Source organism: Limulus polyphemus, unplaced genomic scaffold (assembly GCF_000517525.1).
Source record: "Limulus polyphemus unplaced genomic scaffold, Limulus_polyphemus-2.1.2 Scaffold1021, whole genome shotgun sequence".
Lineage (NCBI taxonomy): Eukaryota > Metazoa > Arthropoda > Merostomata > Xiphosura > Limulidae > Limulus > Limulus polyphemus.
Genome location: NW_013666631.1, coordinates 64,899 through 84,929, shown reverse-complemented (window position 1 = coordinate 84,929; position 20,031 = coordinate 64,899). Strand labels below are relative to the sequence as shown.

Genomic DNA, 20,031 nt, shown 5'->3' with positions numbered 1-20,031 from the left:
ATGCCATCCCTACTATCTTGTTTGCATTTTTTTGAAGGATTGATATTAGCCATCCCTACATTTACTTCCTTTTTTTTAAAAAAGTTTTTCCTTTACTTGTTTGCTCGTTGTTGTTTTGTTAATACAGTGTTGAAATAGACAAGGGAAGGTTCTATTTATAACCAAGTTGTAAATACAACGAGGCTCTAACTGTAATATTTATTTATCTGTTATTGGCTGGTAATTCCTATTTCACCTTGTACTTAAGCTTTTTTTTAAAGAAACACTAAATATCTGTAAAAAAGCTAACTTCAAGGGGTAATGATAACATCGTTTACACAAGAATTATGTTCTTTTTTTAATTACTACTGGTTAATAATACTTATAAAAGCGGATACTCCGTTTGAAAATATATCACCTCAATGAAATTGTTTGACACCACTGTTATCATGTAATAAATAAAGAAGCAAAAGAATGAAGAACAAGAAATTCAAACTTTTTGCTATGATATTTACACACATCCCCAGAACTTGTGACTCAGTCATTACATGGATATTGTTATAAAACTAAACACTCTATAGTATTGTAAGGTTCCGATAACCTATTGAGGAGATATTTAAAATACCATTTCGATGAACAATCCGAGCAATCCATACAAAATTTGAAATGAAATAGACCCTGAAGTGGACCCGGTATGGCCTGGTGGTTAGGGCGCTCGATTCGCAATCGGTCGCGGGTTCGAATCCCCGTCTCACCAAACATGTTCGCTCCTTCAGCTGTGGGGGCGTTATAATGTGACGGTCAATCCCACTATTCGCTGTTAAAAGAGTAGCCCAAGAGTTGGCGGTGGATGGTGATGACTAGTTGTCTTCCCTCTAATCTTACACTGCTAAATTAGGGACAGATAGCCCTCGTGTAGCTTTGCCCGAAATTCAAAACAAATAGACCCTGAAGCTTTGGCAGCGGTGCACTGCCCTCTTTTCCATAAAAAGTGATGAATTAAATTTGTAAAAAAAACAAAGTTTATACAAAATACGACATGATTGCAGAAAAGATAAAATCTTTAATAAATGATTTCAATTATATTAGCATAAAATACCCGCGCTTCGCAGCAGGGTTCAAAGGCCACCCTCATGAGACCCCAATGTACCGCTAAAGCTCCTCCATTTAATTCTGTAGCTAGTCGAAGAGTGCACCTGGCCGTAATACCCGAGTATGTGTGTTAAGATTAGTTTCACCACTTGTAAATAAGGATGGGGGATACAGTTTCAAACATGGCGTACCCGGGATCCCGAGGAGGGCCAGGAAAATAAAACCCCAGAGCAGATTCAGGTTCAGCGACGCTGAAAACCTACTTTTAAATCTCGTTATGTCTGGGTGATCTTCGGGGAGAGTTTGCTCCCCCTCCCCCCTTGGTAAGAGGGTACGCCATATAGATTACGACACACTCAGCACCGCGAGTCTGCCTGCCAAGTTTGGTTCCGCTAACTCCAGAACTGTGGGAGGTGGTAGCTGTAAATACATACATACATAGCTACAATCCGAATTAATAAAAAATATCCATTTCACGATAAAAAGTTCATTACGTGAGCACTAACACATTAAACGAGGGTAAATTCAAAGTGCACCCAGAAGTATAGCATGATTGCGATAATATCTCCGGAAGCATATCTTGGCTGGGCCAGGCGTGGCTTGTTAGTTAGATTGCTCGTTTCGCTATTTGGAACCGTTGATGCGCTGTAAGAGTAACGATCAGATCTGTTAAACAAGAGTAGCTCGAATAGTTACTTTTCTTCAATTGTATCGGTTCTGAATTAGGAACAGCTGTACGTAGATATCCTCGTGCAATTTTCTGCAAATATTCTTAAATATAATTTGAAGTTAGTTAAAATATTGAAACTTATAATAGCTGATGGTCAATTACTATATTTTAAAAGCAATAATAAATTACTGTTTAAATAAATAAATAATTTGTTCAACCTCTTGTATTTTTTTACCCAAAAGTATTGTAAGTTTAATTCATGAAGCATCATAATAAGTTTCAGTTTCGTTTTTCTGCTAATTTTGATACAGAGAAAAGCCTTCCGGAGTCACCCAACACCCCAGTAGGGATTAAAGTGTCACCTTTTACTCTAGCCCAGACTGGACCAGTATCGATGGAGAAGGGTATTCCTACTTTGTTCAAGTATGCACAATCACCAGTGGCGCCAAAAGTCACCTCAATGTATTCCAAACTCGATCACAAAAAAATCGATGCTACCATGTACCTAGAAGGGGTAAGACTATCTCGCATTTATATGTACTGTCAGGAAGAAATGAGGTTTCAACTTGCATTAAGGGGTGTACTGTATATAATATCAAAGCCACTACTTTGATGTTGTGCTTTTATCATCTTTTCAGATCAAATTTCCACATGATGCTTTAAACAATAGGCAAAATGTTATTGTTTCATATCTATAAAAAAAATTAAAAATCTCCATTTTCTCCTAGGAGCAGAAACGCAAGAAAAAATGGCAAATAAGAAGTTGATGTCAATTTAACAGACTTAACTTTTTGATAATTTTGAAGCTCAGTGTTTGCTTGTAGAAACTTGTAGCTAAGAAACGTTAATCCTGCTTAATTTTTGTCTTCGATTCTGTCGCAAAGCAAAGGAAAAAAGGGTTGAAACTTACATATTTTTTGCTTGTAAATGTATACGAGGGTGTCTATAAAAGTTCTTGGCCTAACGTATAAAGAAAATCACTAGTTCAACTATGATTTATTTTTCAACATAATCTCCTTTTGTGTCTATACACTTGAGCCAGCGGTGCTCTAAGGCATTTATGCCTTTCGGAAATATCTTTTCTTCTTTGTCCTCAATCCATGACTGGGCGGTATGGACAATATCATCAGGTTATATTGATAATCACTAGAATTATATATTTCACCTCAACATCACCCTCTTGAATGTATTATGGACCACGTTGGTCGATACAAAACTTCAGGTGCCATTAACAGTCACAACAGGAGATTCTGGGATAAGAGTCTTGGAACTAATGTGGTCAGGAAGCAGTTTCGTCCTGAATTTGATCTTTTCTTCCACATCCATCTTATCTTTTTACAATTCTACGGATTATATGTTGCTTTCAAACATGTAAAACAACACTTTGGTTGAGACACTGCAGCTTATAGAATATTAAGGCCACATTACAATTTTTCCAGAGTTAAAGGCCTTCTAAGACCTGAATGGAATGTTATGTTACAAAATTCAAATGTTGGAACACAAAACTAAAAGCAATACAAAGCTAAACTATGTGACACAGAGAATGCTATTTGTCAAAAGCGCATTTATTGGAAGGATCTCAAATTCAAGTGAGTGATAGTACACGATAGAGGAATTTAACATTTTCACACATCACATGAAACTAAAGCCTATTACTTCCAATATCCTTCAGAGATATCCAAAAAAAACAAAATATAATTCACAACTTGTTAAACCCAGTAGCTTCCAAAACACGATAAACAAAATATAATTCACAACTTGTTAAACCCAGTAGCTTCCATAACACGATAAACAAAATATAATTCACAACTTGTTAAACCCAGTAGCTTCCATAACACGATAAACAAAATATAATTCACAACTTGTTAAACCCAGTAGCTTACAAAACACGATAAACAAAATATAATTCACAACTTGTTAAACCCAGTAGCTTCCAAAACACGATAAACAAAATATAATTCACAACTCGTTAAACCCAGTAGCTTACAAAACACGATAAACAAAATATAATTCACAAAATCGTGGTATAATTTTGTACAGAAACTAATATTGAGACATCTGCTGTAATGTGTTATGTCAGGAATAATACTTACAAGAACAACCTGTCTGCTAGCAAACCTTTTGACAGGAATACAGATATAAATAGTAAAAAAATACAATAAGCTCTTGCTACACTACTCAAAGTTTGCTAGGGATCTATGTTTCTCAGTGTTATCAAACACCAATATTATAATAGGGATCTATGTTTCTCAGTGTTATCAAACACCAATATTATAAATCTCTCGGTACTAGATCCACGACTTTTATCAGGTGAAGACACATGAACGAAGTGTTTTTGTCATAGTTAAGTATGATATGCATAATTCCACAAGTCTTATCTTGGGAATCTTCTGATGGTTCTAGGTCCTAGAAATTCAAATTATAATTTGTATTTCGTGTTATTCAATCATTTTAACTGAAAACGATGCATAATAACGTTTTGTTTAATAATATGTTACGAAGCTTATTTTAATGGATATCATTCGGTTACAGATGATTATATATTAGACTCGTTTCAAAAACCAAAAGGAACGTAGTTAAGATTAAGATGAGCATATTCAATCATGTCATATAGAAAGTTGGTACTACATGGAGGAATTTATATTGATATTCCATAATTAAAAACTTCAGAAACCTGGGATATTTCATAACTCGCTGAAATTATTACAATTTGAAGCTCCTTAAACCTAGTATATGCTTTATCCATTCCAGCTCAAAACTTGTTAAACCTTATACAATTCATACCATGTTAAACCTAGTATAGACACATTTAATTCGTTACTACTCAAAAATCGTTAAAGTTATAACTCACAATCTAGTAAAAATTACAACATAATAAACTTATAAAAGTTCACAACTCGTTAAGCCTAGTAGTTTCACAAGATGATAAGGTATAATTCACAACTTGTTAAACCCAGTAGCTTCCATAACACAATAAGATTAATGGAACTGCTGATCCTTATGCCAAGGTAAACATCAAGTTTTGATGGTTACAAATTCACATATTTTTTTTATATAAGCAGGATTAGTACCCAGGCAAAAGGCTTACACTTAAACTGTCAGGAAAAAGAACTTTTGTTTTTGTATAACGTTTCAGCTCACGAGTTTTTAAGTAGGAAACGAGGAAGAAAGACATATTTAGCTAACGTGGTGGGGGTAAATGTGGAGATTTGGAAGAGATCCATGAGTTAAGCGAAACACCGTCATTGTTTGTTTGTTTGTAATTATGCACAAAGCTACAAAACGGGCTATCTGTGCTCCGCCACCATGGGTATCGAAACCCGGTTTCTAGCTTTGTAAGTCCGCAGACAAACCGCTGTGCCACTGGAGGGCGAAAGACCGTCATATCGCTCAGTTTATGTTAAAAAAAACAGTACAGAGTCGAAAATGATAAGAAATTTTAACTCTTTTTGTCCAATGATTAGTGTGAAATAGATACACCTGGACCTTTGAAACATGGAAAATTATTGTTCTTCAGCAGGTGTGATAGTCTAGCTACCCTAACCAAATAACAGATTGTAGATGATATCGGCATACAGCTGGCATAAAGTGCTGCCACAGGCGTCTCAATAGTTAGTGTCTAAAATCCCTAGAAATTGCAACAGTGAACTCCTCATCCATGGAAACATATCTTAAGAAAACCTATCTTTTCGATTTGTTAGTTGGTATACATCAAGCATCACATAAGAAGATGACCTGTGGCAGTCTGGAACTTTGACAATAACGATAGTCTGGGTTATGCGGATTATTTCAAACTAGAAAAGCAAAATGGAGAATCATTTTGTACAACTTGCATGCTACATTACAAACCTGGAAACGACTATACATCAGTCATCACTTACTTGGCTGTCATTTTTTCTAACAAAGCTGCAGACAGGCATGTCACTTCATGTTCTTGATAGTATCTTTCAGATACAAGATTTGAGCATCAGGAATAGAACAGTTCGGAGTGGATATCAAGCACTTGTGTGAAGATTTATGCTCAAAGCCTTGGTGTTAAACACATGTCCAAAGGACAGTTTTCAGTAGAGCACACAAGTGGAAATGAGAACGTTTTAGCAACAGTGGTTGATAGAACATGCATTTATATAGATAAAAGTGGCAGTTGCACTTCCAAAGTCGCTCATGTAACATGCAGAAAATACAAAAACCTGTGATGGTAACTGGAACCAGTGGACACATCCTTGAGGCCAAATTATGCTGAGAAACGCAACAATGATGCATTTGATTCTGGACTGCCATCTGGAGAATGGTAATTCGGGTTGTGCTTCTAGTTTGTTTTTTTACTGAAGGAAAATAAAACCTTTAACAAATTGTTCTCACTCTTAAAACCGCCTCCCAGTGGCACAGCGGTATATCTGCAGACTTATAAGGCTATAAACCGGGTTTCGATACCCGTAGTGGGCAAAGCACAGATAGCCCATTATGTAGCTTTGTGCTTAACTTCAAGCAAACAAACAAACTCTTAAAACCATTACTGTATTCCATGGTTGCAATAATGGAACATTTTTCTACATACAATTCTGAATAATTATCATATTTCTGTAACTGAAGAAGTGTGTACTATATCATGGGGGATGGGGACGGATAAAGTAGTTAAAACATTTTTCGATAATGCATAGATTTCCGAATGTGGGCTGCAGAACAAGACACAATAAAGCATGAAAAGCATGATGGTTGGTTCTTGGACAACTTTCCATCCTTTATGACTCGCCTCAATGATCAATTGGTCACACATCTTGTTGTGACGCCATATTCTCATCGGCTTCAATTTCGGGCATTGACCACTTAGATAACACAGGGTTTCCCTCAATAATTTTGAAATTATTTGTTTGTTCAAAGCTACACACGGGGCTATCTGCACTGTATTCGTTGCGGTGATCGAACTCTGATTTCTAGCACTATAAGCCCTTAACCTTACCACTGAGCTACTGAAAGACAAAATTATTTATAAGAGCACTACTAGACGTTACTGGAATATATTAGAGCTGTAACATATCTTCCCCATCACATACACACACCATCATAGTTCGAAAATGTTTCTAGTTACTCAAGTGTGTAGTGAATTAGATATGTTTGAGAATCTTTGCCATAATGCAAGGGAATCTGCTCTGTCCTTATGGGGATGTGCCCTTTGAAATATATTCACAGCTAGAAATATTCTTGTACTGCAAAGGATGAAGCTTGCTAGAATCTTCTCTGTCCTTATGGGGATGTGCCCTTTGAAATATATTCACAGCTAGAAATATTCTTGTACTGCAAAGAATGAAGCTTGCTAGAATCTTCTCTGTCCTTATGGGGATGTGCCCTTTGAAATATATTCACAGCTAGAAATATTCTTGTACTGCAAAGAATGAAGCTTGCTAGAATCTTCTCTGTCCTTATGGGGATGTGCCCTTTGAAATATATTCACAGCTAGAAATATTCTTGTACTGCAAAGGATGAAGCTTGCTAGAATTTGCTCTGTCCTTATGGGGATGTGCCCTTTGAAATACATTCACAGCTAGAAATATTCTTGTACTGCAAAGGATAAAGCTTGCTAGAATCTGCTCTGTCCTTATGGGGATGTGCCCTTTGAAATACATTCACAGCTAGAAATATTCTTGTACTGCAAAGGATGAAGCTTGCTAGAATCTAGACGTATTAAAAGATTATCATTGAGATCTTTAGACCTTTATGATTCAGTAGTACTTAAATCCCTTGAATATCGACTTTTGTGTATAAGCTTCGGTCTACTTCCTTAAGCCTTTATTAGAATGATTTAATAGCTCCAGTTCCATGTAAACATTTGAAGTCAAATACGGATTAATTATTCTTTTATCGAAATGATAATTATCTTTATCCGAGTACAAGACAATGTTTTCATGTTATGTTCAAAAGTATATAATACGTGGACAATATATTGTAATGTTTTTTTGATAGGTTACATTTCCTTTATAAAACGACTATTGTCAAGTACCTTTTCCAATCTTTCGATATTTTCTTTAAAAAGTGGAGTGTTTACTAATTTTAAAGATCTTCAAATTGGATAATTTCTACAGTGATATTTTGATTCATATGTTATCTGTATTTTTTTTTGTGAAGTATTAGTGTACATATAAACATTGAATATAGAACTATGCTTTCGTGAACGAGGCACAGGATGTATCTTAATTTTGATCAAGGAAAGTATTACTTTTGGTTTTGATTGTTTGAATTTCGCGCAAAGTTACACGAGGGCTATCTGCGCTAGCAGTCCTTAATTTAGCAGGGTAAGACTAGAGGGAAGGCAGCTAGTCATCACCACACACCGCCAACTCTTGGGCTACTCTTTTACCAACGAATAGTGGGATTGACCGTCACATTATAACGCCCCCACAGCTGAAGGAGCGAACATGTTTGGTGTGACGGGGGGGTCGAACCCGCGACCCTCGGATTGCGAGTCGAGCGCCCTAACCACCTGGCCATGCCGGGCCATTTGGTTTTGAATACCTAGTATTTCATTTACTTTAATATAAAACAACACTAACATAAAATATTCGCATTGTTTCATGTAGCCATCTTGACTTTCAACTACTCGAATGTACTATCAAAGGGTATTATTTTGAAATATGTAAGTTTCATATACGTTTCGTATTTCCTATATCTGTGTAATGTTCTACAGGTTAGGCTATTGTCAGATCCCGAGAATTTTCGTCTAAGTTCCGTGCACCACAAGACGCTGAACCCGAGTTTTAAAGAAGACTTTGTGTTCATCATTCCAGAAGATGAGTTACAGCAACAAACCATTGAAGCCCTGCTTTATGATTACGACCAATACTCTCGACACACGTGCTTAGGTCGTGTGCGGGTTTCTCTACAAAATCTTGATTTAACCGAAAAAGTTACTTTGTTGGAAAGAATAACACAATGTGAAGAAGAAGATGAAAAGGTGAGATTTTAAATGTTAAATTGAACTCGTAATTATGTTGTTTCTCAGTAAATCTTAAAGATAAGTAGTGTTAAAAATTCACAGTGATGTCTTTTGTTTCGAGTCATAGGAGGCGGAACCACTATGAATCTGAATGGTGACAACCCCCTTCGGGCAACTTTCGCATTTTTAATGACTTTTCCGAAAGAAATCCCAACTTAAATCAAGTCAGTAATAATGTTGACAATTACAACTTGCCTCTTATTTTTAAGCTTTACAAGCTGTTTTACCGAATTTATTATATTTTCAATGTGGTTGGTTTTATTTGTTGGAGAGTGACACTTTACTAGTTTGCAAAAGTTGGGGGAGGGGGACAAGTGTTCTAAATACCCCCCCCCCCCCTTATTCGGCAGCCTATTGTTTGTGGAATATAATGTCGAACAAAATAAAATATAGCCAGTGATGTCCCGAAGCATGATATGGATATAACCATGATACACTGCTTGATAAATAGAGCAGTAATGTGAGATATAAAACCCATGGTTATTGGAAGACGGGCCAATAATCATGGTTGTACCTAAGCACAACATATCGAGATTCTTACCGTGTAATAAGAATATGAAGTCCATATTTTGTGTATGTGAAAGATAATAGGTAAAGTTTCCTTTGTACTTACTGATACGTTTGTACATTTTAAAGATATCGAAGTGATAATCCAAAATGTGATAATTAAAATACATTGAAACGTTTGAAGCTGAAAATTGATAACTTAGCTAAACATATATTGATTAACAGAGCCATGTTGTACGTTAAAATTGAGTGGATTCACTATTAAATTCCATCTGAACTGGACGAGTCTATGTGACTTCTATGGAGGTACGATTAGACGCTTGAGATTTGGGTTTATTATCCTTTATAGGGAAACCTTATTCCTTGTGTTTAAGTAGTTAAATACTCGCATTCTTTATCGTTGTGAGGATGTGGTAAGTTAGACTCATTGCTAGAAATTAGAATGTTTAGATAAAACTTTGTAAAAAATAACATACGCGTGGAGTAGTTGTCTACTCTTATTAAATAACACATCCCAATAGAAACTAAAATAACAATGTACGTGTGGAGTAGTTACAAACTCTTATTACTAAGGTACACGTACCAATAAAACTAAAATAATAACAATGTATATGTGGATTAGTTATCTACTCTTATTAAATAACACATCCCAATAAAACTAAAATAATAACAATGTACGCGTGGAGTAGTTGTCTACTTTTGTAATGGAACATATACTAATAGAACATGGAATTGCATTGGTACTGCTCAATTTATCAAGAGAATATAAGGTTCTTATTAATCCTGACAATTTCAGAATTTTTTTTGTGTATCTTGCAACAGTAGTACAATACACTAGAGTCGTGAGTGTAATCCTGAACCAACGAAACAATGTTTGTCTTTTCCCTTTACATCTCACATTTGTTCTTTTTTAAACTGTTGTTATGCTCTCATAATTTGCTCTTACATTTAGTTCTTCCAAATGATTTAAATCTTTTTATCTTAGTTTCTTCCATTGTGAAATCTTTGTAATATAAGAGAAATATAGCATGCATCTATCCGTACCTTAAAGTCTTTGATGGCAGTTTATCACTCCATCTTCGGTTTCCATTTGCTTCATTCACTAAAAACTTATTTGTCAAATTCGTCGTATCTCGAGCGACGGTTTCTTTACATGTCGATACTTCTAAGAAAACATATCAGTATATATATATATATATACATATATCCAAGCCAGCATTAAGGTAGTTTGAGGCCCTGGCACACTTATTTTTTGAGGCCCTAGCACACTTATTTTTTTGAGGCCCCCTTGAATAGGGTACAAGCAAATTTGAAGTTAATTATAATTAATACATATTAAGTTGATTATAGGATATGAGCTAATTATTCGAAGTAAATTATATTATCTTTTAAGGATGATATATTAAAATTAAATAATGAAATAAATAATTAATAATTATTTACTTGTACAACATGGCTAGTAAGAATGAATTAGGCATATAAAAAAACAATATAGTTATTGAACAACATTACCAAAACATTACCCCAAAGTCGTTTTTTCCTTGCTTTAGCGCAAGCAAAATTTCTAATTACATCTTCATAATCTATTTGCCTAAGCAATGCCCTTTCTATCTTGAGCAAGGAAAGGACATTTAAGCATTCATTTAACATCGAAGCACACAATTCATTTTTTACTCTAGCCATTTTAGAAAAAGCTCTCTCTGCACTGCAATTCGTGACAGATAGGCACAAGTATATTCTTAATGTCACGTCAGCATCAGGAAAAACAGATTCAAGTTTTTTTTTTCTGATTGCTTTGATGCATTGTTGGGGCCGATTTTTAACTATCAAAAAATTTCGTAAACTGTACCATTTCATCGGGAAACGAGCTGTCTACATCTGGAGAGTATATGTCTCCCAATCTTTCAGCTGCAGCAAAAATTTCATTTCTGTCACTTTATATGCAGCAAGTTGATTTTTCAAACACATTTGTAACTTTTGAACTACCAGTATAAAATTATCTACGCGAAATAATGGCCATTATTAGTCTCAAAGTGGGTTCCTCGTCATCGAATTTGAATTTATCTACGCGAAACTTCTGAGCTCCAGATAAACAAATTTCACCTTCAGAAGTCTCATCATTTGCCAGCTTTCTTTTTCTCTTTCTAGAAATCTCACTTCTAAACTGTTCTTCTACTATATTTGAAAGATGATGAGTTTGAATTTCGATTCTGTCCAATTCTTCACATTGTGAATTTACATATTCCTTCAGAGAACTGAGAAGCTTTACAGCAGTAGACCAATCAGGGTTTTTTTTTCTTGAAGCTTAGCACTTATAGCATCAAATCTTTGAAGACTTTTATACCAAAACACTGTCTAACGTTCTCATTTTATTCACCAAAGCAGTATTTTCATTTCTTTATAATTGCCTTGAATCAATATCCCTAGATAAATCTTTAAGGTTGGTATAAATTCTGTCGTAGTTTTCATACAGAATTTTTGTTGAAACTGATCTGGCTGACCATCTTGTTCCACTGAGGTTCTTAAAAGTAACTGGCCTCCCGTCATCGCTTCTTAAGCCATCACAAATGGTTTACCAACGCTTGGTTGAAGAAGCACAAAAATTGTACAGAGCTTGAAGAAAATTTAAAAAAATTCGATGCACATTTTCACTGCATTTACGCTTACTAGATTTAATGAGCGTGCTGCACAAGGGATGTAATCAATATATTGGTTTATATTCTTGAGATGCACTTGTAGGCCATTGTATTTACTGGACACATTTGCTGAATTATCGTACGATTGTCCACGTGCATTTTGAATTATTTAATTTTTCTACAACTTCAGCCATTAATTTTCCTGTATGCCCATTTGAAGAATCATAACCAACAAAACGCCCCTGTGTATCACCTACCTCGTCCACGTATAGCAATATTATAGCTAACTGATCTGAGTGTGAGACATCGGGTGAGGAATCTACAATAATTGAAAAGTATTTAACATTGCGAATTTCATCAGCAATTGTCTTAGAAATTTTATTAGCCATCAAAATAATAATTTCTTCATAAACTGCGGAGGATAAATACGAGGTAACTCCACGCCCGGCCTTTATTTCCATGCATTTCAAGGTGCTTGGTCAAGAATGGATTGAATTTAGCTGCAAATTCTAATGCAGCTAAAAATCGCCATTGTTGAAATCTTCAATCTCCTCTCTATCCCCTCTAAGTGCTAATCCTCTTCCACAAAAGAATTTTAGACATTCAACAACTCGATGCAATACCTTCCGCCAATATCGTATTTCGTTTTCTAAATCATTGTTTAACTTTGATTCCACAGTTTCTATGCTATTAGTTTGTCCCATCCAGCAGTGCACAGAATAAATGTGGGTATTACTTTTTCATGGTTTTGTATAGCTCTAGTGCCATGCGACCAATCGCAGAATTCTTTTATAAAAGAGTCGTTGGAATCTTTAAAAATGATGCAAAAAAAATCTTCCAGAAAAGAGGATTTATCAACCAATCTCGTTTTTTTTCGTTTCGCCGTTTTTTAAGTTTAATCTTTAAAAAGTTCAATGAACAGCATATCTGAACATCTGTTGAATGCATACCTTTCTTTAACGCTGAAATATCTGGCTCTGCTATATTTTGTTCTAGAATCATATTTTTAGGAGTCCAAAATTCTATTATTTTTTTCTGTTCACTAGCCATAACGCTGGATCAGACGATTCTCCCCAGTGGCACAGCGGTATGTCTGTGGACTTACAACGCTAGAATCCGAGTTTCGATACCCGTGGTGGGCAGAGCACAGATAGCCCATTGTGTAGCTTTGTGCTTAATTACAAACAAACAATCCTTTTGCGAATCATAAGGGGCTGAAGCTGCACTTTCAGTCGTGGGGGCATTATATTGTGATGGTCAATCCCACTATTCTTTGGTAAAAGAGTAGTTCAAAAGTTGGCGGTGGTGGTGATGACTAGCTGCCTTCCCTCTAGATAGCCCTCTTGTAGCTTTTCGAGAAATTCCAAACAAATAAACAAACTTTTAATATTTAAAATCAAAGGATGAATAAAATAATTAAAAGGTCAAATTAATATATTGTTTTGACCCACTCTCCACGCCTACTTCTACCTTGCTGTAAATTACAATTTGTCAATAGATTTTTCTAAGGCCGACTCCAATTAAATTTATAACCAACAGATAGCTTAGATCTCAATTCATTGACTGGCATATGTTTTACCACGTGATGTTACAGATAATTGACAATTTAGCTGGAGAGAGAAAAAATTCCCAGGAGAACATAGTGGGAGTTAAAGTACGATTCTAACTGCTCAAGTTACTGCTCAATGTGTTATTCCCTGCATTATTTACTTTAAAAAATTATTTTTTGGACTAGTACCATTGATGTAAAATAGTAGGACTAACACAGAAAGACAGTTGACGGTAAAAAACAACAACGATTACACAGGTGAGTGATATTTTTCTTATCTATTCTTTATTTATTGTTATAAAAGGATCTAAAAATGTAAACCTTTTAGGCTAGATAAGGTTAAATTAGGTATTATAAATAAATATAATGATGATAATAATAAAATATTTCTACGAGGTACACTCGCTAGGACTAACAGCTCATGAGTAGCACCAGCTATATGTAACTTGGTTTGTGTAACATTTGCTTTATGTTACCACATATTTTGACATTTCTTATGGTGGGAAGTTTAAAAAGCACGGTCCAAAAGGCAATAAAATTTAATTATAAACAGGTGTATAAGGTTAAGAAGTTTTAAACTATTTAGTGTAAAGAAATGTTTTTTCTTGCTACAATTTGAAGTAATTCTAGAAAGAAAAAATGGTAATTTTAATTTATTTTGTATTTTTTAAGGTGGTTACGAGGTCAGTCAAATTGATCTAGTCTGTATTTAGTAAGAATAGAACAAATAACAGATAAAGTATGAAGATTTAGCGAAAAAAGAGTCCGGATCGTCAGTAAGGCCCTCTCACTGCTTGGACCCTTCCCCACTGATTTCTCCATGCCCTTTCCCATGGCTGTGGTTTCGCTAGATAGTAGATAGGGACAGTGGGAATCTCGTTAATCCATTTATGCACGTCACTAATTAGATGACGAGGCATTTGGCTATCGATATTTTCAATTACCCAATTTTATGTCAGGGTCGATGCTACCGGTAGATGACGGATGTTTTCTACCTGAAATGGCGAGATGTTGTATACCATTCCAGCTAGCCCCAGTAAGAGGCTGTGGAGAAATCACTGATAACTTACTGAATAGTTAGAAAATTTTCATTATTTGACTTCCACAACAGGTCCAGTGTGTAGAGGATGGTGTGCCTACACAAGAACTCTTCAAAGTACTTGGACCTGATATCCAGGTCGGCCAGCACGTCCGTCTTTTCAGGCAGGTAGGCGCCATGGGCACCTATAGGGAGACCATGAAAAACAATGGAGGTATCCCCTGTAAGGCCTTTTATTTGTGGAACCAAATTTTCGTATCGAGTCAGTTTGAAAGCATAAGCTTCTTTCAGTGATTCACTCATGAGTTCGTAACAACCGTCACGTCAACGCCACTGCTTTATCATCACAATGAAAGATCAGATCCAGCCACCAACGCTTACCAGTGTTAGTCACGATGGTTGGTTCTTGGACAACTTCCATCCTTTGTGACTCGCCTCAATGATCAAGTGGTCACAAATCTTGTTGTGATGCCATATTCTCATAGGCTTCAATTTCGCGCATTGACCAGTTAGATGACATAGGGTCTCCCTCATTCCTGTGCATCCCCAACATTTGGCAGAGTCCTCGGTGTTTGAGAGGTTTCCTCTGCTGAGGGCCTCCCTGGTAGGGTATACATTTGTTTGCAAAGCTAGACACTTCACCCAGTGGTGGGCCTTTATACCCATGGCTTGGGAAACCAGTGGTTGGCAGATCTTGAGCTCTTTAAGAGTTCCACACCTTGCCCTTGCAGGTGTAGGGATCAGAAGTTCAGCCTTTGGAGCAATACCATCGATGGCTCCCAACAAACCATCTTCTTCCGCCAAATATGATGTTACAGGGTCGGTAGAGTGCACAAGCCTAAAATACGTTTTGATCTTTCACGAAGGAACAAGAGACTCTAATTTTATGATAGCTAAACCCCCATCGCAAACACGGGAGTATAGCAGACCATCGGCATTACAGGAAGGCAGGTGACACCAATGCTTGATGGCCTTTTTGACAAAGTTATCTAGTTCCCTGAGTTCACCCAGGTTCAGTTTGCCTAGCTCAAGTTGGTAAAACAGCCTGGGCACAGCGTATTTACAGAGTATTTCGACCCTCTGATGTGGCTTGAGGGGTGTCTGTAATTAGGTCGAGCCATCTCTCCACAGTGGGTTTGACAGGCTCGACTGGAAGCTGGCATGATCTTTAGCCAGTAATGCGATATCATCAGCATATGCTAGGGTTGAGACAGGAACCTGCCCTTCCCCTAGCATAAAGCCTCATCCCTGTTCTTCCAGATGACGTAGAAGAGGGTCCAGAGTGATGTTGAAAAGTATAGGAGACATAGGATCACCTTGCTTGATGCCTCTCATCAGAATGATGAGGTGAGTAGACTGGGAGCCTACTCTACAATTCGGATGAACTGTGGGTGGATAGCAAATTTTTCCAGGCTGGCCAGAAGATGTTTGTGACCAACTGTGTCAAATGCCTTTGACAAGTCAAGAAACCCCAGAGCCAGTGTTCACCTTCGTTTAGCCCTCCTCATACCAGACTGTAGTAGAAATAAATTATCTCTACATCCAGCCTGAGGGATGAAGCTGTACAGTCGGGGATTGATCTGCACCGCCTGTTCGAGATGGTGTGCCAAAATCCTGGAGTATAGCCCCAGCACAACTAATGAGATTGTAATTGGCCGCCAGTTTTTGACCTCTCGCAGATCACTCTTCCTTTTCGGGATAAGCACTGACCTATTAGATTTCATGTACTCAAGGATGCAACGTGAGAATTGCCAGAGGTTAAACACATTTGTCAAGGAAACATCGAGACTGCATTTCAGACGTTTTGTAGGAATGGAAGAGTTATGTTATCATGTCCAGCTGCCCCGTTCTTCATGCCCTGAGGTGAGAGCTTCACTTCCTCGGGAGTAAATGGTTTCAGGAGGTTGGTGTTAGCCACTGGTGGTCTGGGGCAATCATCAAGACAAACTATCATTTGAAACACTGTAGACCTGATCATAGTGGCCTGTGACCTCCTCGTTTTTGAGGTTAGACCTGACAGCATTCTGACTGTCTAGTATTTCCTCAGCCAGGTGCTTTCCCTGGAGGTCATACATCCCCTGAAACCACTTATAATTCTCCAATCACTGGAGACATCTTTTGTATGGTTTTTGTGCAGGTGTATTGTTTCCTGTCACCTGCTTGGTTGTTCTCTCATGATTTCAAGACACTTGTGTACGGGCCAGGTTGTCTACCCATTGTTTAGTCACTATTTCGATCTCCTGCCATACTGGTTTGGTGAGTCCCTTCTGATCACTCAGCTGGTCAAGGTACGAACAGAATTTAGAGTCAGGGTCTGGAAGAGAAAGAATTCCCTCCCAGTCCAACTCCTTATATTGCATGACCTGCTCAACAGGATCTCTATGACTCGGGATGGTGAGTGAACCATTTGTGTTAGAAGACTGTATCTTGTGCATGTCACGGCGCTTGTCCGAGACCTGTATGGAAGTCTTGCCTAGTAGATGTCCCGCACAGAGGACATTGATGTTCTTTTTGCCCGAGTACTATACTTCCACTCCTAGGAGGGTTCGTGTTTATTCCTCGGACCAAACTACCTGGCATTGGCGCACCAACGGAGTCCTGGCCCCCAGAGATTTGATTTGCTCAGCATTCCTGATGTTAGGATGCTGATGACTGTGCTTGTGCTGTGAAAGCCCAGCTTTGTTCTTAAATCTATCCTTGCAAATATCACAAGTGAATTTGCTTAGACCTGCAGCAAACGTAACAGTTTGCTGCAGAGGGCATTGCATGGTGATTACTATCACACTTATCACAATATGAACAACGGGCTTATGCCACTGAGTTATGAGTGTTTGCCTGATGAACTGCAAACTTAGAAAAAGCCAAAAACTCACGGGAACACAGGTCACGTGCCACCTTTTTGAAGAGTATAAGCACTGATACTGTTGTGCTGACCCGTTCTAACCTGTCCTCAGTTATGCGCGATAACTGGCTCTCAGCAGATGGGTTGGAGTTATCCTTGGCCCATTTCGCCCTCAGTCATGCTTGATAACTGGCTTACTGCTCGGTGCTAATCTTCTGGAGCCAGTTATACAGAAAAAATATCGGTCTTCGACGATTAAAGGGGGTTACAAGTCTGTAACGACCATCCTTAGTAATGCATAATCGTTTTTTTTTTGCCGACTTCCACTTGCTCTGTAAGGCTGTGTCTTCTCGATGGCAACCAATAACGTCAGTTAGTGAAGAGACTCTTTTTGTTTTTCTCTAGTTTTTTTTCACTCTTCTACCTTTCGAGCTCTCCACTCCTCGTCGGATGCTTGTTTTTAAGCATGTAAACAAGTTTGTAGTGTTGTTGGCATGCTTAAGCTTCGAGCTGCATAATGTGCATTTAGCATAGAGGGTTTTTTCTTCATCTTTTCAAAGGACTTCCATGCAGCACTGCGAGATAATCTCTCTCTCTCTTTTTTTTACTTTCCGCTATTCAATCAAAAATGACAAAAGCAGGGGAAAAATTGTTCTATTGCAAACGTTAAGGAAAGTTGTGACTGAATGAAAAACTTTTTTTATTCATCCCTTACAAACAATTACACATAAAAAACAGATACGAAACGATTGAAATGTGTGAAAAATATATTTCGTTAATTTTTATTTAATTTTCTCAGTAAGAACTTTTTTCAGGTTTAAGAACAAATCGATATTTTAGCGATATTTGGAAATATATCGATAAATATGCGTATCGATATGCCCACTACTAGTAAATGTGACCTACAGAAAAAAACTTCAACGTTGTATATTCAGGTTTATGTTTTTTATCATGACGTAAGTAATCATGAAACAGTACATTGTCCTGGGCAAAAATGCATTTTTCTTTTAGACTTACATTAGAATAGTTCGATGTTAGGCTGTAATAGGATTCTTAAAACTGGCAGTAGGTTGTTTGAGAGTAGAGTGTGCATGGAAAGGTAATCAAATTATTGTTTAATTTAGATGCGGAATGTTCGTATTAGGTTTGGTTTAAAGTTTTTATTTATGATGTCTTAATGTATTTACATTTTAAATTGAACGAAAGAAGCATTAATATAAGCTGTAAAATAAACCAGTTTCTTTGGTGGATATACCTGAACTCGTTTGGCAGTAAATACATTTAGTGTGTGAATAGATTCAAGTTATTGCCATGTTTTTAAATGCCTATCCTATACATTACCTTGTGTTCAATTCTACTGAAACTGAGAAAATTATTTTCCATATAAAAGGTATCGTAAATTGTATGCACGACTATGTTTGACTGATTGTGTATATATTTTTTAACCAATTTAGCCTGATCTTGGTGATCTTATGTTGTCACTGGGTTATCTACCGAGTGCTGAACGTCTGACTGTAGCAATACTCAAAGCTAGAAACTTACAACCAAGGGATGATACAAAGAAATTCTCAGGTTCGTTTTTTTTAGACTGTTATAAATTAAAATCCCACAACATTGTGAAAAAGACAGTATTCTTATTATCTAAGATCAGAATGGCAGTAGATAGAAAAACAAGTTTCCACTCAGTTGGAAAATCAGGAAGTTACAAACGGATCCTAATTAATCAATGAGTGGTTGCAATACTCTCTTTGTCATCTGCATAGTCGCCTTGTGTCGAGTTAAGAAGCTCCAGTCTTGATAAGCAACAGTTTGGATTATTGAATTGGTTTCCTCTAAAATATTTAATTGAACTTTAATGTGGTATTTTCAGCTATGGGTACTTGCTTTTTTGACGATGGACGTTCGCTTTTACTGGATCTAAACTACTCTCCTTACGCTAGACGCTCTGGGTAAGTCTGCTATTACTGTTTAACTAGGTAACACGGGTTTGGTCAGTCTGGAAAAAGGATCTCAACCAAGACGGTTTGTTTTAAGGTTTTTAGATTTTCAGCTAACATCACAGAATTTTTATATGGTTTTTGACTGATTGAGTATTTTTTTGCCTTCTGTAATATATTTACAGCCAAAGATAAAATTATGTTATGTATTACCTTAATTTGGTATGTAGGTACACCATACATCTTTTTGTTTAATGCTAGATTTTTTACGAAATCTGTCAGTTGTTCTAGGTATGTTTTCACAAAATATGTGGGGAAGGAAGTTGCTAAGTTGTTTTCCTTTTGCTACCTTTGTTGTATCTCATTCCCTTGAGAAAACACCAGATTTGTCTGTGTGTGTATGGCTGTTAAGCTGCATCTTGTACATGAATGTAGACAAAAACTTTCCTCCTCGGTAGGTCAGAAGATATCTCGAGGTTACAACCTACCCGATTTTTAAATGAGAATGATCAGTCACGTGGATAGTGGCATTCTGTGATGTTAGCTGAAAATATAAAAACCTAAAAATGGCATTCTGTGATGTTAGCTGAAAACCTAAAAACCTAAAAATGGCATTCTGCGATGTTAGCTGAAAATATAAAAACCTAAAAATGGCATTCTGTGATGTTAGCTGAAAATATAAAACCCTAAAAATGGCATTCTGCGATGTTAGCTGAAAATATAAAAACCTAAAAATGGCATTCTGTGATGTTAGCTGAAAATATAAAAACCTAAAAATGGCATTCTGTG

General features: G+C 36.8%; 1 protein-coding gene across 1 annotated transcript in view; it reads left to right on the top strand.

Annotated features, from left to right (window-relative positions):
* The window catches only part of LOC106461735 (synaptotagmin-5-like), a 44,115-nt gene that overhangs the window by 17,389 nt on the left and 6,695 nt on the right, over positions 1–20,031 (top strand). Inside the window, exons 3-6 of the mRNA XM_022388760.1 lie at positions 2,053–2,255; positions 4,720–4,749; positions 8,424–8,690; positions 18,760–18,877. Coding sequence (XP_022244468.1) covers positions 2,053–2,255; positions 4,720–4,749; positions 8,424–8,690; positions 18,760–18,877 — 618 coding nt within the window. The remainder of the gene's footprint in view (positions 1–2,052; positions 2,256–4,719; positions 4,750–8,423; positions 8,691–18,759; positions 18,878–20,031) is intronic.